The sequence below is a fragment of the Ranitomeya variabilis genome, chromosome 1 (genome assembly GCF_051348905.1).
Source record: "Ranitomeya variabilis isolate aRanVar5 chromosome 1, aRanVar5.hap1, whole genome shotgun sequence".
Lineage (NCBI taxonomy): Eukaryota > Metazoa > Chordata > Amphibia > Anura > Dendrobatidae > Ranitomeya > Ranitomeya variabilis.
In genome coordinates, this window is record NC_135232.1 from 1,047,995,030 (window position 1) to 1,048,021,641 (window position 26,612).

A 26,612-nucleotide genomic window follows, 5' to 3' on the forward strand; every position below is an offset into this window, starting at 1 on the left:
CCATCATCCCCACAGCCCCCCCATCATCCCCTCCTTCTCCCCACAGCCCCCCCATCATCCCCTCCTTCTCCCCACAGCCCCCCCATCATCCCCTCCTTCTCCCCACAGCCCCCCCCATCATCCCCTCCTTCTCCCCACAGCCCCCCCCATCATCCCCTCCTTCTCCCCACAGCCCCCCATCATCCCCTCCTTCTCCCCACAGCCCCCCATCATCCCCTCCTTCTCCCCACAGCCCCTCATCATCCCCTCCTTCTCCCCACAGCCCCTCATCATCCCCTCCTTCTCCCCACATCCCCTCCTTCTCCCCACAGCCCCCCATCATCCCCTCCTCCCCACAGCCCCTCATCATCCCCTCCTTCTTCCCACAGCCCCTCATCATCTCCTCCTTCTCCCCACAGCCCCTCATCATCTCCTCCTTCTCCCCACAGCCCCTCATCATCCCCTCCTTCTCCCCACAGCCCCTCATCATCCCCTCCTTCTCCCCACAGCCCCTCATCATCCCCTCCTTCTCCCCACAGCCCCCCATCATCCCCTCCTTCTCCCCACAGCCCCTCATCATCCCCTCCTTTTCCCCACAGCCCCCCATCATCCCCTCCTTCTCCCCACAGCCCCTCATCATCCCCTCCTTCTCCCCACAGCCCCTCATCATCGCCCCTCCCTGAATGAGTCCTGTGTCCTCTTTCCCATTTGCACAAGAGTCCATGGTGCAGCCCCTCGGTCCTCTCCTCACAGGGATCCATGATGCAGCCCCTCGGTCCTCTCCTCACAGGGATCCATGGAGCAGCCCCTCGGTCCTCTCCTCATACGGCTCCATGGAGCAGCCCCTCATTTCCTGCATCTCTTCTCCAGCAGCCTCAACACAGCACAACGCAGCTTCCTGCTATCGAGTCTTCAAGTCTTCAGTGGACTCGGAGGCCCCGCCCCTTCCGGTGGCATCATTACCTCAAGAAATCAACTCCGTTCTAGTCACTACCGGGTATGGCGGCCTTAGCTTCCTGGTAACGGCACCGGGGACAAGGTAGAAGAGAGCAGCGGCGCCCCACCACCCGGCTGTGGAGAATGGCGGATTTTGATGAGATTTACGAAGAGGAAGAAGAAGACGAGGAGCGTGCGCTGGAGGAGCAGCTGCTGAAATACGCCCCGGACCCGGTGGTTGTGCGGGGATGTGGGCACGTCACAGTGTAAGTCTGGAGAGGGCAGTGGGGGTAGGACGGGGGGGATGCACATGTAACGGAAAGAATGCGGCTCACAGCCGGTACCGAGCAGGCAGGAGCCGGAGAGAGTGTGGTGTGCGATGTGCCGGCACAATGCAGGCAGGAGAGGGGAGCACAGCACAGGGGGCAGGCAGGGGAGAGGGGAGCACAGCACAGGGGGCAGGCAGGGGAGAGGGGAGCACAGCACAGGGGAGAGGGGAGCACAGCACAGGGGGCAGGCAGGGGAGAGGGGAGCACAGCACAGGGGGCAGGCAGGGGAGAGGGGAGCACAGCACAGGGGGCAGGCAGGGGAGAGGGGAGCACAGCACAGGGGAGAGGGGAGCACAGCACAGGGGGCAGGCAGGGGAGAGGGGAGCACAGCACAGGGGGCAGGCAGGGGAGAGGGGAGCACAGCACAGGGGAGAGGGGAGCACAGCACAGGGGGCAGGCAGGGGAGAGGGGAGCACAGGGGGCAGGCAGGGGAGAGGGGAGCACAGCACAGGGGGGAGAGAGGAGCACAGCACAGGGGGCAGGCAGGGGAGAGGGGAGCACAGCACAGGGGGGAGAGAGGAGCACAGCGCAGGGGAGAGGAGAGCACAGGGGGCAGGCAGGGGAGAGAGGAGCACAGCACAGGGGGCAGGCAGGGGAGAGGGCGGGGCAGGCAGGGGAGAGGGCAGCACAGGGGGCAGGCAGGGGAGAGGGGAGCACAGCACAGGGGGCAGGCAGGGGAGAGGGGAGCACAGCACAGGGGGCTGGCAGGGGAGAGAGGAGCACAGCACAGGGGACTGGCAGGAGAGAGGGGAGCACAGCACAGGGGGCTGGCAGGGGAGAGAGGAGCACAGCACAGGGGGCAGGCAGGAGAGGGGAGCACAGCACAGGGGGGAGAGGGGAGCACAGGGGGCAGGCAGGGGAGAGGGGAGCACAGCACAGGGGCAGGCAGGGGAGAGAGGAGCACAGGGGGCAGGCAGGGGAGAGGGGAGCACAGGGGGCAGGCAGGGGAGAGGGGAGCACAGCACAGGGGCAGGCAGGGGAGAGAGGAGCACAGCACAGGGGGCAGGCAGGAGAGGGGAGCACAGCACAGGGGGGAGAGGGGAGCACAGGGGGCAGGCAGGGGAGAGGGGAGCACAGCACAGGGGCAGGCAGGGGAGAGAGGAGCACAGGGGGCAGGCAGGGGAGAGGGGAGCACAGCACAGGGGCAGGCAGGGGAGAGAGGAGCACAGCACAGGGGGCAGGCAGGGGAGAGAGGAGCACAGGGGCAGGCAGGGGAGAGAGGAGCACAGCACAGGGGGCTGGCAGGGGAGAGAGGAGCACAGCAGAGGGGGCAGGCGGGGGAGATGGGAGCGCGGGAGAGAGGGGAGCGCAGCACAGGGGGCAGGCGGGAGAGACGGGAAGCGCAGCACAGGGGGCAGGCGGGAGAGAGGGGAGCGCAGCACAGGGGGCAGGCGGGAGAGAGGGGAGCGCAGCACAGGGGGCAGGCGGGAGAGAGGGGAGCGCAGCACAGGGGGCAGGCGGGGGAGATGGGAGCGCAGCACAGGGCAGGCGGGGGAGAGGGGAGCGCGGGAGAGAGGGGAGCGCAGCACAGGGGGCAGGCGGGAGAGACGGGAAGTGCAGCACAGGGGGCAGGCGGGAGAGAGGGGAGCGCAGCACAGGGGGCAGGTGGGAGAGAGGGGAGCGCAGCACAGGGGGCAGGCGGGAGAGAGGGGAGCGCAGCACAGGGGGCAGGCGGGAGAGAGTGGAGCGCAGCACAGGGGGCAGGCGGGAGAGAGGGGAGCGCAGCACAGGGGGCAGGCGGGAGAGGGGGGAGCGCAGCACAGGGGGCAGGCGGGAGAGAGGGGAGCGCAGCACAGGGGGCTGGCGGGAGAGAGGGGAGCGCAGCACAGGGGGCTGGCGGGAGAGAGGAGCACAGGGGACAGGCGGGAGAGGGGAGCACCGCACAGGGGGCAGGCGGGAGAGAGGGGAGCGCAGCACAGGGGGCTGGCGGGAGAGAGGAGCACGGGACAGGCGGGAGAGGGGAGCACAGCACAGGGGGCTGGCAGGAGAGGGGAGCACAGGGGGAAGGCAGGAGAGAGGGGAGCACAGCACAGGGGGCTGGCAGGTTAGAGGGGAGCACCGCACAGGGGCTGGCAGGTTAGAGCGGAGCACGGGGCAGGCAGGTATGTCCACCTTGCAACAAACTGAAGGTAGCCATGGGCACCTCTGCCCCCTCCTCAGTACCTCTGCCCCCTCCTCAGTACCTCATCACCAGCAGTAAGGAGGCACACACGTTATACACATGTAAAACATACACGTCATGCACGTGAGACAGTCGCACACACGCACGTAACATGACATGCACATGACACATACGTGATACACATGCGCATGTTTTGCACATGGCACGCCCATTCACACTGGTCTCACTAACACACACACGTGACGAGATGCCCCCATCACAGGCTGCAAGAAATCAGACATGTTTCTTTCCAGCCTATGATGAGCTGCATCTTCTCACTTGTGTTTCTATATATACATGAACCTCACACTTGCTGCACCCCACATTTTATATCACTTTATGTAGGAACTTACAGGTATGTGACATTGGGGGCTGCCTGATGAGATGTAACAGTTGGTGAAGAAGCTGCAAGGAAATGGTAATGTGGTGATTATCAGATTGTATTGTTACTTCTGCTTGGACACTGGTATCTGTTGCATACCCTAGATCAGTGTTTCCCAAACTCCAGTCCTCACGGACCCCACATGTCATGTTCTCAGGATTTCCTTAGTATTGCACAGGTGGTGGAAGTTTCATCAAGCCCTCAGGAATCCTCTCACCTGTGCAACACTATGGAAGTCCTGAAAACATGACCTGTGGGGTCCGTGAGGACTGGAGTTTGGGAAACACTGCCCTAGATCAAGTCAATCAGCGTGTATTTTACGGTATTTTATTTCAGACCTGGAGTGGTGCAACTAATGTAAGTTCCTTCCCCTTAGTCTTATACTTACCATCCACAGTCTTCAGCTTTGCCCAACGCTGCTCTGATCCAAATCCGCCATCTTGTAACTGCAACTTCTGACTGACCAGATGTCAGAGTAAGGCTATGTGCACACTTTGCGGGGTCCTCTGTGGGTTCTCCCGCAGCGGATTCGATAAATCTGCAGGGCAAAACCGCTGCGGTAATCCCTGCAGATTTATCGCAGTTTGTTTTGCGGTTTCCGCTGCGGGTTTACTCCTATACTATTGATGCTGCATATGCAGCAATATGCAGCATCAATAGTAATGTTAAAAATAATTTAAAAAAATGGTTATACTCTCCCTCTGACGTCCCGATCTCCTCGGCGCTGCACGCGGCGGTCCGGTTCCAAAGATGCTGTGCGAGAAGGACCTTCGTGACGTCACGGCAACCCTGAGACCGGACGGCTGCGTGCAGCTCTGAGAGGTGAGTATATCATTATATTTTATTTTAATTCTTTTCTTTTTTACACAAATATGGTTCCCAGGGCCTGGAGGAGAGTCTCCTCTCCTCCACCCCGAGTACTATCTGCACATTATCCGCTAACTTCCCGCATCGTGGGCACAGCCCCATGCGGGAAGTAAGCGGATCAATGCATTCCTATGTGTGCAGAATCGCAGCGATTCTGCACAAAAGAAGTGACATGCTGTGGAATGTAAACCGCTGCGTTTCTGCGCTGTTTTTCCCGCAGCATGTGCACAGCGGATTGCGGTTTCCATAGGGTTTACATGTAACTGTAAACGCAATGGAAACTGCTGCGGACCCGCAGCTGCAGAAACGCTGCGGTTCCGCGGTAAAAACCGCTATGTGTGCACATAGCCTAACTGTCACAAGCTCTCCTCTGTAAGGGCTCGTACCGATCATCGTAAAAAAAAAAAAAGTTCCGATTTCAGTCCAGAAAAGTAGGACTAGTGCCCTGCAAGTGTCATGTGATTTTTCAAGCGAGTGCCATCCGATTTTTCACATCTAGCATCCGATTTACTGTATTTTTCGGACTGTAAGATGCACCAGACCGTAAGACACACCTAGGTTTTAGAGGAGGATATTAGGGAAAAAAATTGAAGCAAAAAAATGTGGTCAATTCTGTACTTAATATCCCCATATCCTGGTATGCATGATCCCCCTCATCCCCATATCCTGGTATGCATGGTCCCCCTCATCCCCATCCCTATCCTGGTATGCATGGTCCCCCTCATCCCCATCCCTATCCTGGTATGCATGGTCCCCCTCATCCCCATCCCTATCCTGGTATGCATGGTCCCCCTCATCCCCATCCCTATCCTGGTATGCATGGTCCCCCTCATCCCCATCCCTATCCTGGTATGCATGGTCCCCCTCATCCCCATCCCTATCCTGGTATGCATGGTCCCCCTCATCCCCATCCCTATCCTGGTATGCATGGTCCCCCTCATCCCCATCCCTATCCTGGTATGCATGGTCCCCCTCATCCCCATCCCTATCCTGGTATGCATGGTCCCCCTCATCCCCATCCCTATCCTGGTATGCATGGTCCCCCTCATCCCCATCCCTATCCTGGTATGCATGGTCCCCCTCATCCCCATCCCTATCCTGGTATGCATGGTCCCCCTCATCCCCATCCCTATCCTGGTATGCATGGTCCCCCTCATCCCCATACCTATCCTGGTATGCATGGTCCCCCTCATCCCCATCCCTATCCTGGTATGCATGGTCCCCCTCCTCCCCATCCCGGTATGCATGGCCCCATCCTTATTCTGGTATGATTGGCCCCAAACACCGCTCCTGGTATGCACGCCCCCATCCTTATGATTAGCTCCCACCCACTCATTCCCATCCTGGTATGCACGGCCCCATCAGAAAACATAAAAAAAAAAACCCATTATACTTACATTCCCGGCGCTCCCTCGCAGCATCCTGTTCTAATGCCAGCAACTGCTTTATGCTTATAAGCAGCGCTTGGCAGAGATGTCATGTGCTGCTTGCAAGCCGAAGGGCAGCTGCCAGAATAATCAATACTCTGCATTCCGGGACTGTGTGCACGCAAAGCAGTGAGTATTCATTGCACTCTAGCGAGCACAGTGTCAGCTGGAGACTTCCTGCTGCTGCCGGCGGTCAAGTGTGCCGATACTTAAGAGAAATGAATAGTCATGAAATGGGGTGAATATTTATTTCTCTTAAGTAGTGACACACGGGACAGCCGGAAGCAGGAAGTCTCCTTCTGACACTGTGCTCGCTAGAGAGCAATGAATACTCACTGCTTTGTGCGCACACAGTCCCGGCGTGTAGAGCATTGAGTATTCTGGCAGCGGCCCTTAGGCTTGCAAGCAGCACATGACGTCCCTGCCAAGCTCTGCTTACAAGCATAAAGCAGTTGTTGGCATCGTAATAGTATGCTGGGAAGGTAACTATAATGGTTTGTTATTTTAATGTTTTCTGATGAAGCCATGCATACCAGGATAAGGAAAGGAAGGTACCAATCATACCAGGACCGGCATGGGGGCCAATCATACCAGGATGCCATCAAGAGAAATGAACATTCATTGCCCTCCACGCCCATGGGCGTGGAATGCAGTGAATTAGCAGCTCGCACAGGAGTTAGCCGCAGCAGCCGGCTCCTGCCTCTTTGACCCCTGCTCCATCGAAACTGCTCCCCCACCTCCCAAGCAGAATCGGTACATCCGGCCTATAAGACGCTCCCCCATTTTCTTCCACATTTCTGGAGGAAAAAAGTGCCTCTTATAGTCAGAAAAATATGGCACATGCGAATGCTATCCGATTGCAATGCGATTTTAACATGAACGTTTACATAGAGCAATTCTCTGTTATTTACACACAGTTTTCAAAATCGGATGGCACTTGCATGATCTGAGTGCCATGCTTATTTTTTTTTTTTTTTTATCCAAACAAATAGACTTTTATTGGCAAGTCTCGGCCAATATACGTGGCAAATTGCAGCATGCGTTTTTTTTTTTCCTCAGTCCGATTTCAGCTGAGAAAAAAAAATCACAGATGAGCTGTAAGGCTACTTTCACACTAGCGTCGGGAAAGACCCGTCGCTGTGCGTCGGGCCGACGTTCCCGACGCTAGCGTGGTCTCCGCCGCACAACGGGGGCAGCGGATGTATTTTTCCAACGCATCCGCTGCCCCATTGTGAGGTGCGGGGAAGTGCGGGGAGGTGGGGGCGGAGTTCCGGCCGCGCATGCGCGGTCGGAAAAAGCGGACCGTCGTGAGCAAAAAACGTTACATGTAACGTTTTTTTTCTCCTGACGGTCCGCTACCACACGCCCAAGCGTCGCAAAACGGACGCGACGTTTGGCAATGCGTCGCAAATGCGTCGCTAATGTTAGTCTATGACGAAAAAACGTATCCAGCAAGAACTTTTGCTGGATGCGTATTTTCGGCAAAACGACGCATTTGCGACGTATTGCAGTTAACGCTAGTGTGAAAGTAGCCTAACTCGTAGATTAACATTGACTGGAGTGCAATCCATTTTTTTTCTTTTTAGGCTATGTGCACATGTAAGAAAAGAGGTGCAGAATTTTCTGCACAAAATCCGCATCTCCTGGCAGAATCCGCAGCTGCGGATTTGCCGCAGTTTTTATGCGGTTTTTGTGCGGATTTTCTGCAGTTTTTCCTAATGCAGATTTCTATCATGGAGGGGTGCAGAAACGCTGCAGATCCGCACAAAAGAAGTGACATGCACTTCTTTGAAATCCGCAGCAATTCCGCACTGATTTTTCTGCATAATGTGCATTTTTTTTTTTACATTGATTTACATTGTACTGTAAATCACAGTGCGGATCTGCAGCGTTTCTGCGCGGAAAAAACGCTGCGGATCCGAACTAAATCCGCATCGTGTGCACACAGCCTTAATCGGATTACACTTAGTCCGTTTTTCTCGCAAATGAGCACCCGATATATCCTAAAAGATGAGAAAAAGAGGTTAGATTATACTCACCTGGGCGGGTGGTCCAATCCGGCGGGCGTCGCGGTCCGGTCCGTGGCCTCCCATCTTCATAGGATGACGTCCTCTTCTGGTCTTCACGCTGCTGCTCCGGCGCAGGCATTCTTTGTCTTACCTGTTGAGGGCAGAGCAAAGTACTGCAGTGCGCAGGCGCCAGAAAAGGTCAGAGGCCCGGCGCCTGCGCACTTCAGTAATTTGCTCTGCCCTCAACAGGGCAGACAAAGAATGCCTGCGCCGGAGTTGCAGCGTGAAGACCGGAAGAGGACGTCATCTGATGAAGATGGGAGGCGCCGGAATGGACCGCGATAACCATTGGACCGGGACCGCCCCTGGGTGAGTGTAATCTAACCACTTTTTCTTATCTTTTAGAATACATCGGGGGGCTTATCTACAGCATTACAGAATGCTGTAGATAAGCTCCTGATGCTGGTGGGCTTAGCTCACCCTCGATTTTGTGGGTGACAGGTTCCCTTTAAAGGTTTTCCCATGGGAAATGTGAGGCACATAGGTCGTCATTTATATGAAAAGTGTATAGATTGCTCTCCAGATGCCATACATGCTTCTCCATGCGATATGTAGATTGTTGACCTTTTTGAGAGGGGGGGGGGGGGTGCTGAATGCAGTTGGTTTCTGTCTTAGGCTGGTTTCACACGTCCTTATATTTCCGGTACTGGAAAAACCAGTACCGGTGATGTGTCTGTGTAATACTTGCGGCACACGTGTAGCAACCGTGTGCTGTATCAAGTATCACATGTATCGGTGCCTGGGAGGCAGTTGTACAGTTAGCGCTGTTCCCCAATGCTGAAGACCGCTCTCATCGTTCTCCCCTGCTCATACAGAGATTGGCACTAGCAGGGGTGAGTGTTGAGTTGTATTCAACTGATAACAGTGAGAGCAGATGGTGGTTGATGGGACTTTACTGGAAATACACTGACATGTCACAGACCCAAGTGAATGGGGTTACCTGAGTAAAGGTACCTTCACACTGAACAACTTAACAACGATATCGCTGGCGATCCGTGACGTTGCAGCGTCCTGGATAGCAATATCGTTGTGTTTGACACGCAGCAGCGATCAGGATCCTGCTGTGACATCGTTGGTCGGAGCTAGAAGGCCAGCACCTTATTTCGTCGCTGGCTCACCCGCAGACATCACTGAGTCGGCGTGTGTGACGCGGATTCAGCGATGTCTTCACTGGTAACCAGGGTAAACATCGGGTTACTAAGCGCAGGGCCGCGCTTAGTAACCCGATATTTACCCTGGTTACCAGTGTAAATGTAATAAAAACCAAACACTACATACTTACATTCCGATGTCTGTCGCGTCCCCCGGCGTTCTGCTTCCCTGCACTGTGTCAGCACCGTCCGGCCGTAAAGCAAAGCACAGCGGTGACGTCACCGCTCTGCTTTAGGGACGGCGCTTACAGTGCAGGGAAGCAAAAAAACCAACCACCTAAAGCCAGGAAACCAATCCCAGAAAAAGGAAACCAAAGCAGGGAATATGTATAATTATATATAGATCTTTATTGATGGTGATACAAATAATTAAAAAGTGCACATGTTGGATAAAATAATTGAAGTAAAATTCCCAAACAAACATATATAATAGCCAATAGGCCTACGGTGTACCATAAGTAATAAAACAATTGTATAGAAATATCATATATATGTCTCCCAAATTATACGTGTAAAATGTGAAAATTGAATAAAATTTAAAATGAAATATATTAACCCATAATAGGGTAAGGAGGAGAAAGTGCCAATAGTGAGAAAAGTGCAATCGTGCAATATAAATCACTCGCAAATCTATCAAGTGCACTACACAAAAAAAGCAATAAAGTGGCCAGTATGAAATGTGGAGGACATATACCTTATGGAGTCACCGTATCCAACAAAGCGCACCCCTTGGGGTGCGCTTTGTTGGATACGGTGACTCCATAAGGTATATGTCCTCCACATTTCATACTGGCCACTTTATTGCTTTTTTTGTGTAGTGCACTTGATAGATTTGCGAGTGATTTATATTGCACTTTTCTCACTATTGGCACTTTCTCCTCCTTACCCTATTATGGGTTAATATATTTCATTTTAAATTTTATTCAATTTTCACATTTTACACGTATAATTTGGGAGACATATATATGATATTTCTATACAATTGTTTTATTACTTATGGTACACCGTAGGCCTATTGGCTATTATATATGTTTGTTTGGGAATTTTACTTCAATTATTTTATCCAACATGTGCACTTTTTAATTATTTGTATCACCATCAATAAAGATCTATATATAATTATACATATTCCCTGCTTTGGTTTCCTTTTTCTGGGATTGGTTTCCTGGCTTTAGGTGGTTGGTTTTTTTCCTCATGGCATGAGTGGTTTCCACTCACTTTTTTTGTTATCACTGGGGTCATTATAAATCATTAATAATTAAGTCTATATTATTTTTCCTTTACCCCCGTTGTGGTTGCAATTTTCTTAACAAGTGCAGGGAAGCAGAACGCCGGGGGACGCGACAGACATCGGAATATAAGTATGTAGTGTTTGTTTGTTTTTTTACATTTACACTGGTAACCAGGGTAAACATCGGGTTACTAAGCGCGGCCCTGCGCTTAGTAACCCGATGTTTACCCTGGTTACCTGGGGACTTCGGCATCGTTGGTCGCTGGAGAGCTGTCTGTGTGACAGCTCTCCAGCGACGCTGCAGTGATCGGCATCGTTGTCTAGATCGCTGCAGCGTCGCTAAATGTGACGGTACCTTAAGTGTCTTTGGCATGTCTGAAAACTGTCACCACACGTACCCGGACAGTCCGGAAGAGGTTAAACTGGCTTCTTGGTATTTTGTTTGTTTAGTGTAGATAAGAGCGCTCATCTTGCCCTGAGTACATGGCTTGCTTACATTATCTGGCACCTGGGCTTGTAGTTCACCATACTAGACTGTGTGCCATTTACCTTTCTCATCAGGTGCAAGTAAATGATATTTGTCTCTTCTGCTGCAGGCAATTGCTTCCCAGCTGCATAGTCTGAATCTCTAGTTTTGAGGCGCTTCTTTGAATTCTTCAGCTACATGATGAGCAGCAAAGCTGGACTGTTAAAACCTGCTAGCTTATTGGGCAGCTTGTGGTTGTGTAGTGGATTGTGGAGTTACGGTAGATGGTTTCTCTGTAAGCTTGGAACAGCAAACGTCAACACTCCTGATTGTGAAACTACAACTGCCAGGTCATGTTGGGAGTCGTAGTTTCATTGCTGCTAGAATGCTGAGTGTTGCTGAACATTTATAGTTATTTTACAGCATGCTGGCTTTGGCTGCCATTTTTTTCCAACTGTCAAGGATTGTATAAAAAAAAATTTCTTAAAGATTCCAGGCTGCTGCTGATTTGCTCTTTCATTTTTTTGGGGATATTTTGAAGCTCTTTCCTTGTTTTGAGTTCATGGAACGATTTGTGTTTAACACGTACAGATTGAAAACTCCCAACACCATTATAGTATTTGCTACAGTTCTATCATGTTCAGAAATCCTGTGGTTCATACAACCAGTGCTATATATTGATACTTTACTTTGTAGCCAACCATTGGTCCACAAGAAGCCTGCTTACTGGATACAATGTAACACACACAGCTTAGTGTTTCTTCTGTATTGGTTTGTAGCCTGTTGTACTCACAAACACCAGATCAGTGTCTTGAAAATTGTCTGGCTATTCAGAGGATATGTCATAAATGTCTGATAAGTGCAGGTCCAAGAGAGAGGATCTGCTGTGGTTTATACAACCTGGTCTCTGTCCACAACTCCTTTTCTTTTAATTTCTGTCAGTTATGGAAAATGAGCCTTTCAGATATGACTTGGAGATGTCTTGTCTGTCACGTTTAGGCTACTTTCACACATCGTTTTTTTGCATCAGGCACAATCCGGCTAATGTTGGAAAAACCAGATCCGACGCAGATTGTGAAAAACTGATGCGACGGATCCGTTTTTTCGACGGATCTGGCTAGCATATCTAGATTATTGGAAAAAAAAAATTGGAGCATGCTCAGTTAAAAAAAAACAAAAAACAAAAAAAACGGAATCCGGTGCCGGAATCCGTCATTTTTCCGGATCCGGCTCTTCCGGCTTTTTCGCCGGAGACATAAAACGTTGCTATGGACGTTTTTTCCAGAAACCGGAAACGGCAGATTTGCCAGATCCGGCGAAAACCGGATGAAACGCAATGTCATCCGGCACTAATGCAAGTCTATGGGGAAAAAAACGATCCGGCGGCAACATTTTTTGAAATTTAGCCGGATTTAGCCTGACAGCAAAAACCTGATGTGTGAAAGTAGCCTTAGGCTACTTTCACACTAGCGACGCACGTCACAATGCGACGTGCCGACGCATACTGTGAAAAAAAACAACGGGGGCAGCGGATGCAGTTTTACAACGCATCCGCTGCCCCATTGTAATGTCCGGGGAGGAGGGGGCGGAGTTCCGGCCACGCATGCGCAGTCGGAAATGGCGGACACGACGCACAAAAAAACGTTTCATGTAACGTTTTTTGTGCTGACGGTCCGCCACAACACGACGCATCCGTAGCGCAACTGATGCAACGTGTGGCAATGCGTCACTAATGCAAGTGTATGGAGAAAAAACGCATCCTGCAGGCAATTTTGCAGGATGCATTTTTTCTCCAAAAGACGCATTGCGACGTACGACGCTAGTGTGAAAGCAGCCTTAGGCTATGTGCACACGTTGCGGATTAGGCTTAGGAATTTCTGGTTAAGATTCTGCATCTCCTGGCAGAAAACGCCGATGCGGCTTTGTTGAGTTTTTGGTGCGGATTTACTGCGTTTTTTACCCCTGCGGATTTCTATAATGGAATGGGTACAAAAACGCTGCAGATCTGCAAAAAAGAAGTGACATGCTACTTCTTTTAATCCGCAGCATTTCCGCACGGAATTTTCCGCACCATCAGCACAGCGTTTTTTTCTTTTTTCCATTGATTTACATTGTACTGTAAATCACTTGCGGATCTGCAGCGTTTCTGCACCGCAAAAACCGCTGCTGATCCGCAGAAAATCCGCAGCGAGTACACATAGCCTTAGACATGCATGGCTGGCTCTCATCTGGAGACTGAGCAGAGGAGTACAAGCTCACAAACGATCTACACGTGTTTCTGCCCCTTCGTTTAAAAAGCATATCCTGGACTGTAAAGAAAAATGCGCCTAAGCACTAAACAGGCATGTAGTTGCCAACAGAGGCAACTATCTGTCTGTTGTACCTGGCTATATTCATTGACTGCTCCTGTCAGAGATTCAGCTGCTCCCTGTGAATAGAGCAGCGGGTTTTCTTCCTGTTGACATATTTTGACTACTGGCGTCATACTGATTGACAGCTTTGGGTTTCCCCCAATTGCAGGAAGCCATCTGTCAATCAGTATGACACCAGTAATCCCACCCTGTCTACAGGAAAAGAAACTGCTACTCTTTTGAAGTGACATCAGCAGAAGTCTGTGACGGCAGGGAACGGCGCCAGACCCAACAGGCAGGTAAGTAGCAATTACCTGCCTTTTAATGCATCTGTACATTTATTTTTAAAGTCCTGAATATCCCCTTTAGGGTATGTGCACACGTTGCGGATCCGCAGCGTTTCTGCAATTGCGGGTCCGCAGCAGTTTCCCATGAGTTTACAGTTCAATGTAAACATATGGGAAACCGAAAACGCTGTGCACATGCTGCGGGAAAAAACGCACGGGAACGCAGCGGTTTACAACCCGCAGCATGTTACTTCTTTGTGCGGAATCGCGGCGATTCTGCACACATAGTAATGCTTTGATCCGCTTACTTCCAGCATGGGGCTATGCCCACCATGCGGGAAGTAAGCGGATCATGTGCGGATGGTACCCGGGGTGGGGGAGAGGAGACTCTCCTCCAGGCCCTGGAAACCATATTTGTGTAAAAAAAATAAATAAATAAATAAAAAATAATGATATACTCACCTCTCAGCGCTGCTTGTGGCCGTCCGGTCGCAGGGTTGCTATGTGAGCAGGGCCTGCGATGACGTCACGGTCACAAAGGTCCTTCTCGCATAGCATCTTTGGAACCGGACCGCCGCGTGCAGCGCCGAGGAGATCGGGACGTCGGAGGGTGAGTATAACCATTTTTTTAAAATTATTTTTAACATTACTATTGATGCTGCATATGCAGCATCAATAGTAAAACAAGTGCAGGAGTAAACCCGCAGCGGAAACCGCAAGACAAAGCGCGATATATCTGCAGGGATAACCGCAGCGGTTTTGCCCTGCAATTTATCAAATCCACTGCGGGAGAACCCGCAGAGGACCCTTCCTACGTGTGCACATAGCCTTAAGTTATGAGTTGAGGTTTTACCACTTGGACCACCTCCAAATGAAACTTAGGATGTGTCAGAGTAATGATGTGCATATTGTAAATATACAGTGGGTATGGAAAGTATTCAGACCCCTTTACATTTTTCACTCTTTGTTTCATTGCAGCAGCCATTTGGTAAATTCAAAAAAGTTTATTTTTTTCTCATTAATGTACACTCTGCACCCCATCTTAACTGAAAAACCAAATGTAGACATTTTTGCAAATTTATTAAAAGAGAAAACTGAAATATCACATGGTCAGAAGTATTCAGACCCTTTGCTCAGTATTGAGTAGAAGCACCTTTTGAGCTAGTACAGCCATGAGACTTCTTGGGAATGATGCAACATGTTTTTCACACCTGGATTTGGGGATCCTCTGCCATTCTTCCTTGCAGATCCTCTCCAGTTCCGTCAGGTTGGATGGTGAACACTGGTGGACAGCCATTTTCAGGTCTCTCCAGAGATGCTCAATTGGGTTTAGGTCAGGGCTCTGGCCGGGCCAGTCAAGAATGGTCATAGGGTTGTTCTGAAGCCATTGCTTTGTTATTTTAGCTGTGTGCTTAGGGTCATTGGAAGGTGAACCTTCGGCCAAGTCTGACGTCCAGAGCACTCTGGAAGCGGTTTTCATCCAGGATATCTCTGTACTTGGCCGCATTCATATTTTCTTCAATGGCAACCAGTCATCCTGTCCCTTCAGCTGAAAACACCTCCATAGCATGATGCTGCCACCACCATGTTTCACTGTTGGGATTGTATTGGGCAGGTGATGAGCAGTGCCTGGTTTTCTCCACACATACCACTTAGAATTATCACCAAAAAGGTCTATCTTTGTTTCATCAGACCAGAGAATCTTATTTCTCATAGTTTTGGAGTCCTTCATGTGTTTTTAGCAAACTCTGCGGGCTTTCATATGTCTTTCACTGAGGAGAGGCTTCCGTCGGGCCACTCTGCCATAAAGGCCTGACTGTTGGAGGGCTGCAGTGATGGTTGACTTTGAGGACCATTCTCCCACCTCCCTAATGCATCTCTGGAGCTCAGCCACAGTGATCTTGGGGTTTTTCTTTACCTCTCACCAAGGCTCTTCTCCCACAATTGCTCAGTTTGGCTAGATGGCCAGATCTAGGAAGACTTCTGGTGGTCTTAAACTTCTTCCATTTAAGGATTATGGAGGCCACTGTGCTCTTAGCAACCTTGAGTACTGCAGAAATTTTGTTGTAACATTGGCCGAATCTGTGACTTGCCACAATTCTGTCTCTGAGCTCCTTGGCCAGTTCCTTTGAACTCATGATTCTCATTTGGTCTGACATTTAGGGTATGTGCACACGTTGCAGATTTTGCTGCGAATCCGCAGCAGATTGGCCGCTGCGGATTCGCAGCAGTTTCCCATGAGTTTACAGTACCATGTAAACCTATGGAAAAAAATCCGCAGTGCACATGCTGCGGAAACGCTGCGTTGTTTATTCTGCAGCATGTCAATTCTTTGTGCAGATTTTGCAGCGGTTTACACCTGCTCCATAATAGGAAACCACATTTGGAATCCGCACAAAAACCGTGGTAATTCCGCAGGAAATCCGCAGTGCGGATTTACCAAAATCAGTGCGGAAAAATCCGCACACCTTTCTGCAACGTGTGCACATACCCTTACTGTGAGCTGTGAGGTCTTATATAGACAGGTGTGTGCCTTTCCAAATTCAGTCTTATCAGTTTAATGTGTGTTTTTTTTTTTATTTCTTTACAGCGTAGGCGCCAGCTGATGAATATTCCTATCATCTGCTCCTGCTCTCACTGTTATTAGTGGCAGCAGGTATCAGCTGATGGGAGCGATTAGTCATATCTGCTGACATCAGTGACCAGAGGTTAACTTTATACCTCCGATCACAGCTGCGGGCTCACGCTATCTGTCTGACCGGCAGTGATGATTTTACCGCCGATCAGAAGTGGTGTTTGCCACGCTGTCATGCACATGACAGCGTGGCAAACAATGGATGTTCGAGTCCGGGTACTGTTCTGGTACCCGAACCCGAACTTTTTGTAACTGTTCGGCCGAACCTGCCGGACCCGAACATCCAGGTGTCCACCCATCTCTATTTATTGGCTCTTAACACTATGGCCCCGATTTTTAAAGTTGATGTTTTGCACTCAAGTCTTATCGAAAGCATCACTGGAGTGCAATGCGCCAAACTCTGCACGCCTTGTAATTAATTTGGTGCATCTTTCAACTTGCAACTGCCTTGTGCCTCTACCAGAAATTTAAGAGGCGCAAAAATGCATAATTTATGGCACGTTGCTGGCGCAAATTATGATTAATTTGACAGGTAGATTTCACCCCAGATCCTCCCATTTTGGTGGTGCTTGCTGGAGCTAGTGTTAAATCCTCAGTCGCAACAATTGGAATTGCATTTAAATTTTGGGACATTTCAATGAGGAAATGATATTGAGTGCAAATAAGGATGCACAAACTGATTAAGACATGGATGCATCAGTATTTAAAGAGGTTTTCTGGTTTCTGAAAACTCCTGTATTCCTTCCGCAGCTTGTTTTGCATATCACCCTCCCTAGATCCTCGTAATACTGTAGGCTTATCCTTCCTGGTCCGTAAAGTCCAATTCTCAGTCATTACCATTAGAGGCAGAATTACAATGAAAGATAACACAGGTTCCACCAGTGCCTTTAGCTTTGGGCACCTGTTAGATGTTCTGCCTGCATAGTGATGCCACTTGAAGGCACCTGGTCATGTACTATATTGGTCAAGAGGGACCACATCTGCACATCCACAACTGCTTGTGATGGTTGTGCCCACCCAGGTTTACATCTTTGGCACAACATTGCAACCCAGGACAATTTATTATTTCCAGAAATAAAACTGAGCTTTTTTTTTCTGTGTACTCTGCCTCAGCCTAATCGCCCATAGGTTTAATGTTGTGATCTTCAGTTTTCAGTGTGCTGCAAGCCTTTCTGACAAGAAAACATTGGTTTACTTTTTTTCTTTTCTTTTTTTTTTTCTTTGTAGGTTTGGTCTTAGCAACAAGTTTGAAGCAGAATTCCCATCATCCCTAACTGGAAAAGTAAGTGTTCATTCCTCACAAATATGTGAAGTTTTAATGGTTTCATAATCTAATTTCTAATTATTTTATTTATACTTCCAGGTAGCACCAGAAGAATTTAAATCTAGTATTAACCGAGTCAATAGTTGTCTTAAAAAGAATCTTCCAATAAATGTTCGATGGCTGCTATGTGGGTGTCTTTGTTGCTGCTGCACGCTGGGATGTAGTATGTGGCCAGTCGTATGTCTCAGTAAAAGAGTAAGTTATAATTCTGATCTCTGTTTCTCTATGCTGTAATGCAAAAATGTAGGATGTACAGTACAGACCAAAAGTTTGGACACACCTTCTCATTTAAAGATTTTTCTGTATTTTCATGACTATGAAAATTGGACATTAACACTGAAGGCATCAAAACTATGAATTAACACATGTGGAATTATACACTTAACAAAAAAGTGTGAAACTGAAATTTTGTCTTATATTCTAGGTTCTTCAAAGTAGCCACCTTTTGCTGTGATGACTGCTTTGCACACGCTTGGCATTCTCTTGATGAGCTTCAAGATGTAGTCACCGGGAATGGTTTTCACTTCACAGGTGTGCCCTGTCCAGTTTAGTAAGTGGGATTTCTTGCCTTATAAATGGGGTTGGGGCCATCAGTTGTGTTGCGCATAAGTCTGGTGGATACACAGCTGATAGTCCTACTGAATAGACTGTTAGAATGTGTATTATGGCAAGAAAAAAGCAGCTAAGTAAAGAAAAACGAGTGGCCATCATTACTTTAAGAAATGAAGGTCAGTCAGTCCGAAAAATTGGGAAAACTTTGAAAGTGTCCCCACGTGCAGTGGCAAAAACAATCAAGCGATACAAAGAAACTGGCTCACATGAAGACTGCCCCAGGAAAGGAAGACCAAGAGTCACCTCTGCATCTGAGGATAAGTTTATCCGAGTCACCAGCCTCAGAAATCGCAGGTTAACAGCAGCTCAGATTAGAGACCAGGTCAATGCCACACAGAGTTCTAGCAGCAGACACCTCTCTACAACAACTGGTAAGAGGAGACTTTGTGCAGCAGACCTTCATGGTAAAATAGCTGCTAGGAAACCACTGCTAAGGACAGGCAACAAGCAGAAGAGACTTGTTTGGGCTAAAGAACACAAGGAATGGACATTACACCAGTGGAAATCTGTGCTTTGGTCTGATGAGTCCAAATTTGAGATCTTTGGTTCCAACCACCGTGTCTTTGTGTGATGCAGAAAAGGTGAACGGATGGACTCTACATGCCTGGTTCCCACCGTGAAGCATGGAGGAGGAGGTGTGATCGTGTGGGGGTGCTTTGCTGGTGACACTGTTGGTGATTTATTCAAAATTGAAGGCATACTGAACCAGCATGGCTACCACAGCATCTTGCAGCGGCATGCTATTCCATCCGGTTTGCGTTTAGTTGGACCATCATTTATTTTTCAACAGGACAATAACCCTAAACACACCTCCAGGCTGTGTAAGGGCTATTTGACCAAGAAAGAGAGTGATGGGGTGCTACACCAGATGACCTGGCCTCCACAGTCACCAGACCTGAACCCAATCGAGATGGTTTGGGGTGAGCTGGACCGCAGAGTGAAGGCAAAAGGGCCAACAAGTGCTAAGCATCTCTGGGAACTGCTTCAAGATTGTTGGAAGACCATTCCCAATGCCTACCTCTAGAGGCTCATCTAGAGAATGCCAAGAGTGTGCAAAGCAGTCATCAAAACAAAAGGTGGCTACTTTGAAGAACCTAGAATATAGGACATAATTTCAGTTGTTTCACACTTTTTTGTTAAGTATATAATTCCACGTGTTAATTCATACTTTTGATCCCTTCAGTGTGAATGTACAATTTTCATAGTCATGAAAATACAGAAAAATCTTTAAATGAGAAGGTGTGTCCAAACTTTTGGTCTGTACTGTATTTATAACACTGGTGTATAGTGATTTTGGTGCCAACTATGTCTGAACGTCTTTATATAAAATTTATGGTGCTGATTAACCCCTTTCTGATATCAGATGTAATATTCTGTCCATGTGACCCAGGCCTATTTAACCATGGACTGAATAATAAGTCTGAGCGACCATCCACGCACACTGGGTGTGCGTGGGCGATCGCCGCCGGGTGTCAGCTGATTCTGACACCTGGTACTAAGTGCCAGGAGCGGTCTATGACCGCTCCCGGCACTTTAACCCCCAATCGAACATGACCGCAGCATTTCGGAAGCCTATACAGGGCTGACAGCCCCTCTGCCTTTGGATCTGAGACCCTGCAGCGTGACGTGTGGTCCCGATCATTGCCATGGTGAGCGGATGTCTTCGTGACGACATCCGGGTCACCAGAGAAAGGAAGCTTGTTGGTCATGCACAGTGCATGATCAGCAAGTCTCCCTGTCAGTGCAGAACTGACAGCTTCCATAGCATGCAGATGCTGCTTCATCTGCATGCTATAGAAGCGATCAGCCTGCAAAAAATGATTGTCCCATAGTGGGACAAAGTAAAAGTTAGAAAAAAGTATATTAAAAAAAAAAGTATAAGTACAGGTCCTTCTCAAAAAATTAGCATATAGTTTAAATTTCATTATTTACCATAATGTAATGATTACAATTAAACTTTCATATATTATAGATTCATTATCCACCAACTGAAATTTGTCAGGTCTTTTATTGTTTTAATACTGATGATTTTGGCATACAACTCCTGATAACCCCAAAAACCTGTCTCAATAAATTAGCATATTTCAACCGTCCAATCAAATAAAAGTGTTTTTTAATAACAAACAAAAAAACCATCAAATAATAATGTTCAGTTATGCACTCAATACTTGGTCGGGAATCCTTTGGCAGAAATGACTGCTTCAATGCGACGTGGCATGGAGGCAATCAGCCTATGACACTGCTGAGATGTTATGGAGACCCAGGATGCTTCAATAGCGGCCTTAAGCTCATCCAGAGTGTTGGGTCTTGCGTCTCTCAACTTTCTCTTCACAATATCCCACAGATTCTCTATGGGGTTCAGGTCAGGAGAGTTGGCAGGCCAATTGAGCACAGTAATACCATGGTCAGTAAACCATTTACCAGTGGTTTTGGCACTGTGAGCAGGTGCCAGGAAGCATGAAGTGCTCCAAAATCTCCTGATAGCTAGCTGCATTGACCCTGCCCTTGATGAAACACAGTGGACCAACACCAGCAGCTGACATGGCACCCCACACCATCACTGACTGGGTACTTGACACTGGACTTCAGGCATTTTGGCATTTCCTTCTCCCCAGTCTTCCTCCAGACTCTGGCACCTTGATTTCCGAATGACATGCAAAATTTGCTTTCATCGGAAAAAAGTACTTGGGACCACTTAGCAACAGTCCAGTGCTGCTTCTCTGTAGCCCAGGTCAGGCGCTTCTGCCGCTGTTTATGGTTCAAAAGTGGCTTTACCTGGGGAATGCGGCACCTGTAGCCCATTTCCTGCACACGCCTGTGCACGGTGGCTCTGGATGTTTCCACACCAGACTCAGTCCACTGCTTCCTCAGGTTCCCCAAGGTCTGGAATCGGTCCTTCTCCACAATCTTCCTCAGGGTCCGGTCACCTCTTCTCGTTGTACAGCGTTTTCTGCCACATTGTTTCCTTCCAACAAACTTACCATTGAGGTGCCTTGATACAGCACTCTGGGAACAGCCTATTTGTTGAGAAATTTCTTTCTGGGTCTTACCCTCTTGCTTGAGGGTGTCAATGATGGCCTTCTTGACATCTGTCAGGTCGCTAGTCTTACCCATGATGGGGGTTTTGAGTAATGAACCAGGCAGGGAGTTTTTAAAAGCCTCAGGTATCTTTTGCATGTGTTTAGAGTTAATTAGTTGATTCAGAAGATTAGGGTAATAGGTCGTTTAGAGAACCTTTTCTTGATATGCTAATTTATTGAGACAGGTTTTTTGGGTTATCAGGAGTTGTATGCCAAAATCATCAGTATTAAAACAATAAAAGACCTGACAAATTTCAGTTGGTGGATAATGAATCTATAATATATGAAAGTTTAATTGTAATCATTACATTATGGTAAATAATGAAATTTAACACTATATGCTAATTTTTTGAGAAGGACCTGTATAATATATATTCTCACTAACTAAATATTTGAATAAAAAAACTAAACAATAAAAGTACACATTTAATATCGCCGCATCCGCAACGTCCTGACCTATAAAACTGTCCCACTAGTTAACCCCTTTAGAGAACACCATAAAAAATAAAAATACAAGGCAAACAAAGCTTTATCATACCGCCGAACAAAAAGTGGTATAACACGCGATCAAAAAGATGGATATAAATATACATGGTGCTGCTGAAAACATCATCTTGTCCCACAAAAAACAAGCTGCCATACAGCTCCATCAGCGGAAAACTAAAAGTTATTAGCTCTCAGAATAAAGTGATGCAAAAATAATTATTTTTAAATTGTTTTTATTGTATAAAAGCGCCAAAACATAAAAAAAATATTAATGAGGCATTGCTGTAATCGTACTGACCTGAAGAATAAAACTGCCTTATCAATTTTACTACACATGTAACTGTATAAACGCTGGTTTTTGTTCATTCTCTCTCCCAAAAATCGGAATAGAAAGCGATCAAAAAAATGCCACGTGCCCCAAAAATGGTGCAAATAAAAACATCAACTTGTCCCGCAAAAAACAAGCCCTCACATAACTCTGTGGTCCAAAATATGGAAAAATTATAGCTCTCAAAATGTGGCGATGCAAAAACTATTTTTTGCAATAAAAAGCATCTTTTAGTGTGTGACAGCAGCAAAATGTAAAAACCCGCTATAAGGTCTCCTTCGCACGTCATGATATTTCCAGTACAGGAGATGTCAGTGTCCGTGTGTGTAATACGTGTGGCATGCATGTGCCGCATCAGTACCACATGGACGGGCACCAAGGAAGAAGCGTTACAGTAAACGCTGTTACCCGGCGCCAGGTGCAGGAGAGAATGATGAGTTACATTGAAGTGATAAAAGAGCAGGCGGCGGCTGATGGGACTATTACTTCAATTAGCCTATCCCTGCTGCTAATAAATGACTGCAGGAGCGGCTGATGTGGGTATTCATAAACCGCTGCCTGCGCTATAAGTAAATGAAAATAAAAAACCGCGTGGGTTCCCCTGTATTTTCTATAACAAGCCAGGCAAAACTCACAGCTGGGGGCTGCAACCCTCAGCTGTCAGCTTCTGCAAGGCTGGTTATCAAGAGTAGAAGAGTCCCCGCGCTGTTTTTTATTTTATTTTATTTTTATAAATAAGAAAAACCAGTGTGGGGGTTCCCCCCATTTTTGACAAGCAGCCTTTCTAAAGCTCACAGCTGGGGGCTGATATTCTCAGGCTGCTAAGGGGCCATGGATATTGACCCCCCCCCCCCCCAGCCTAAAAATAGCAGCCCACAACTGCCCAGAAAAGGCACATCTTTGCCCGGTTCTTCCCACTTGCTCTGTAGCGGTGGCAAGTGGGGTTCATATTTGTGGGGTTGATGTCATCTTTGTATTGTCAGGTGACATCAAGCCCATGGCTTAGTAATGCAGAAGTGTCTATGAGACACCTATGCATTACTGATCCTTTAGTTGTATTGTAAATAAACACACAGCCAGAATAAAGTCCTTTTATTGAAAAAATGACAGACTCCTTTAATATTCTCAGTTAAACCATACTTATGACCTCGCCTAATTCCACCGAAGCCGTCAAACTCCTGTAATAAAAATAAAATAAAAAAACAACAATATACCATACCTGTCCGTCGTGTCTCACGCCGTAATCCATGTCTGGGGGTTAATAAATTTTCAACCTAGACGTGCCAAGATGCAACCGTCCCGGCTGAAAACCACTGGTGAATGAGTTGCTGGGAAAGCAGCCTCAGTGACTGTCATAGAGGTTGCCTCCAGCTTTTATCACTTAAATGTAACTCTCATCATTCTCCCTTGCTCGCGCCGATTGCCGGCAGAGCAGGGGGGGATGATGAGAGCCATGTTCAGCACCCGACAATGAGGAACAGCGCTTACTGTAACGCTTCTTCCCCGGCTCTGATGCATCTCACACAGATGACGTCCATGTGTGTTATGCATATGTTTGGGACGTTTTGTGGCCCGTGCTAACATTAAAAAATGGACATGTCAGCGTGTTTTGCCCACGGACACTTGGTCCATGGAAACACACTGACATGTGCACACACCCATTCACTTGAATAGGCAATTAGCGCTTCCTTCCTCCCGAGTGTTTCCGTATGGCTAAGCAGTACTGTACAGCCACATATTGGTTATTGCCATGTTCAGTAGAAATTGTGGGACAAATTTTGGTGCCATTTTTACCCACTTTTTTGTGTGAACATGCTAAATCTTTGGCTAAAACAAAATTTTGGTGGTAAAAATGTAGTTTTTATCTTCACTTCACTTCCCAATGGTATAAAATTCTGACACACACCCATGGTGTCAATGTGATCACTGCATCCCTAGATTAATTCATTGAGAGGGTGTAGTTCGTAAATTGGGGTGACTTATGAGGAGGTTCTGCTGTTCTGGGACCTCAGTCTCTCCCAATAAAATCTGACGCTCCTTGCCTTCTGAGCTTTGCACTGTGCCTGAAAAATATTTCCCGATTTATATGTAGGGTATTGGCACACTCAGGAAAAAATGGACCCCAGTTTTTTGTAAAAAAAAAAATCCTATTAGCCCTTAGAAAACTTAAAAACTTGGGGCTAACACATTTTAGTGGTAGAAATGTAACTTATTCTTTCTTCACCGCTTAGTGGTATAACATTCTGTGAGGCACATGTGGTGTTAATATGATCACTGCACCCCTAGATGAATTCATTGGGGAGTGTAGTTTGTAAAATGAATTCACATATAGGGGTTTCTGCTGTTCTGGCACCTCAGGGGCTCTGCCAATGTGACATGGCACCCCAAAACATTTCAGCAAAATCTGAACTCCAATATGGCACCTCTTCCCTACTGAGCTTTGCACTGTACCTCAAAAGTAGTATTCCCCTACATATGGGGTATCGACGTACTCAAGAAAATTTTGCACAACTTTTGTTACCCTTGGTAAAAAAAAAAAAACTGGCGAAAAGATCATTTTTGTGGAAAAAATATGATTTATTTTTTATTTTTTCGGCTCTACTTTATAAACTTCTGTGAAGTATGGGGGTTCAAAGTGCTCACCACACATTTAAAGAAGCTCCCTGGGGGGGTCTAGTTTCCAAAATGGTGTCACTTGTGGGGGGTTTCCAGTATTTAAGCACATCAGGGTCTCTCCAAACTCGACATGGTTTCCGATCTCCATTCCAGCCAATTTTGCGATGAAAAAGTCAAACGGTGCTCCTTCTCTTCCGAGCTCTGCCATGCGCCAAAACAGTGGTTTACCCCCACATATCAGCATACTCAGGACAAATTGCTCAACAGCTTTTGGGGTCTAATTTCTCCTGTTACCCTTGGTAAAATAGAAAAAAACTGGCTCTGATGTAAACTTTTTGTGAAAAAAAAGTTTACATGTTCATTTACATTCTAAAAATTCCTGTGAAGCACCTGAAGGATTAATAAACTTCTTGAATGCGGTTTTGAGCACCTTGTGGCCACGTGCACACGTTGCGGAAAGTGGTGGTTTTAGGACTGATTTTGGTAAATCCGCAGGTAAACCGCACTGTGGATTACCTGTGGAATTACTGCGGATTTACTGCGGTTTTTTTTTGCGGATTTTGTACGGATTCCACCTGCGGTTTTACACCTGCGGATTCCTATTATGGAGCAGGTGTAAACCGCTGCAGAATCCGCACAAAGAATTGACATGCTGCGGAATAAACAACGCTACATTTCTGCCCGTTTTTTTCTGCAGCATGTGCACTGCGGATTTTGTTTTCCATAGGTGTACATGGTACTGTAAACTCAGGGAAAACTGCTGCGAATCCGTAGCGGCCAATCCACTGCGGATCCGTAGCAAAATCCGCAACGTGTGCACATACCCTGAGGGGTGCAGTTTTTAGAAAATACCCAAAAGTGACACCATTCTATCACATAGACCCATCAAAGTGACTTCAAATGTGAGGTGGTCCCATTAAAAAAAAAAAAAAATATGGTGTAATAATGAGAAATCGCTGTTTAAATTTTAACCCTTATAACTCCCTAACAAAAAAAAAATTGGTTCCAAAATTGTGCTGATGTAAAGTAGACATGTGGGAAATGTTACTTATTAAGTATTTAAATCCTTCAAGACACGGCCCTTTTTTGTTTTTGCGTTTTCATTTTTCGCTCCCCACCTTCCCAGAGCCATAACTTGTTTTTTTTTTTGTTTTTTTTTTTCTCCCGTCAATATGGCCATGTGAGGGCTTATTTTTTGCGGGACGAGTTGTACTTTTTAACATCACCATTGATTTTACCATGTCTTGTACTAGAAAACAGGAAAAAAAATCCAAGTGTGGTGAAATTGCAAAAAAAGTGCAATCCCACACTTGTTTTTTGTTTGGCTTTTTTGCTAGATTCACTAAATGCTAAAACTGACCTGCCATTATGATTCTCCAGGTCATTGAGTTTATAGACACCAAACATGTCTAGGTTATTTTTTATCTAAGTGGTGAAAAAAAAAATCCAAACTTTGCTAAAAAAAAAAAAAATTTGATACCCGTAGTGTTTCCATTTTTCGGGATCTCTGGTCGGGTGAGGGCTTATTTTTTGCGTGCCAAGCTGACATTTTTAACCCCTTAGTGACAGAGCCAATTTGGTACTTAATGACCGAGCCAATTTTTACAATTCTGACCAGTGTCACTTTATGAGGTTATAACTCTGGAACGCTTTATCGGATCCCGCTGATTCTGAGATTGTTTTTTCGTGACATGTTGTACTTCAAGTTAGTGGTAACATTTCTTCGATATTACTTGCGATTATTTATGAAAAAAATGGAAATATGGCGAAAATTTTTAAAATTTTGCAATTTTCAAACTTTGTATTTTTATGCCCTTAAATCAGAGAGATATGTCACAAAAAATAGTTAATAAATAACATTTCTCACATGTCTACTTTACATCAGCACAATTTTG

The 26,612-nt window shown here is 47.3% G+C and overlaps 1 protein-coding gene across 1 annotated transcript in view; it reads left to right on the top strand.

The window, feature by feature from the left end:
• The first annotated feature begins 768 nt into the window (after nucleotides 1–768).
• Nucleotides 769–26,612, top strand: part of CHIC2 (cysteine rich hydrophobic domain 2) — a 48,191-nt gene continuing 22,347 nt past the window's right edge. The window contains exons 1-3 of the mRNA XM_077279759.1: nucleotides 769–1,181; nucleotides 17,499–17,553; nucleotides 17,635–17,790. Of these exons, the coding sequence (XP_077135874.1) occupies nucleotides 1,060–1,181; nucleotides 17,499–17,553; nucleotides 17,635–17,790 (333 nt within the window). The 5' untranslated portion in view covers nucleotides 769–1,059. The remainder of the gene's footprint in view (nucleotides 1,182–17,498; nucleotides 17,554–17,634; nucleotides 17,791–26,612) is intronic.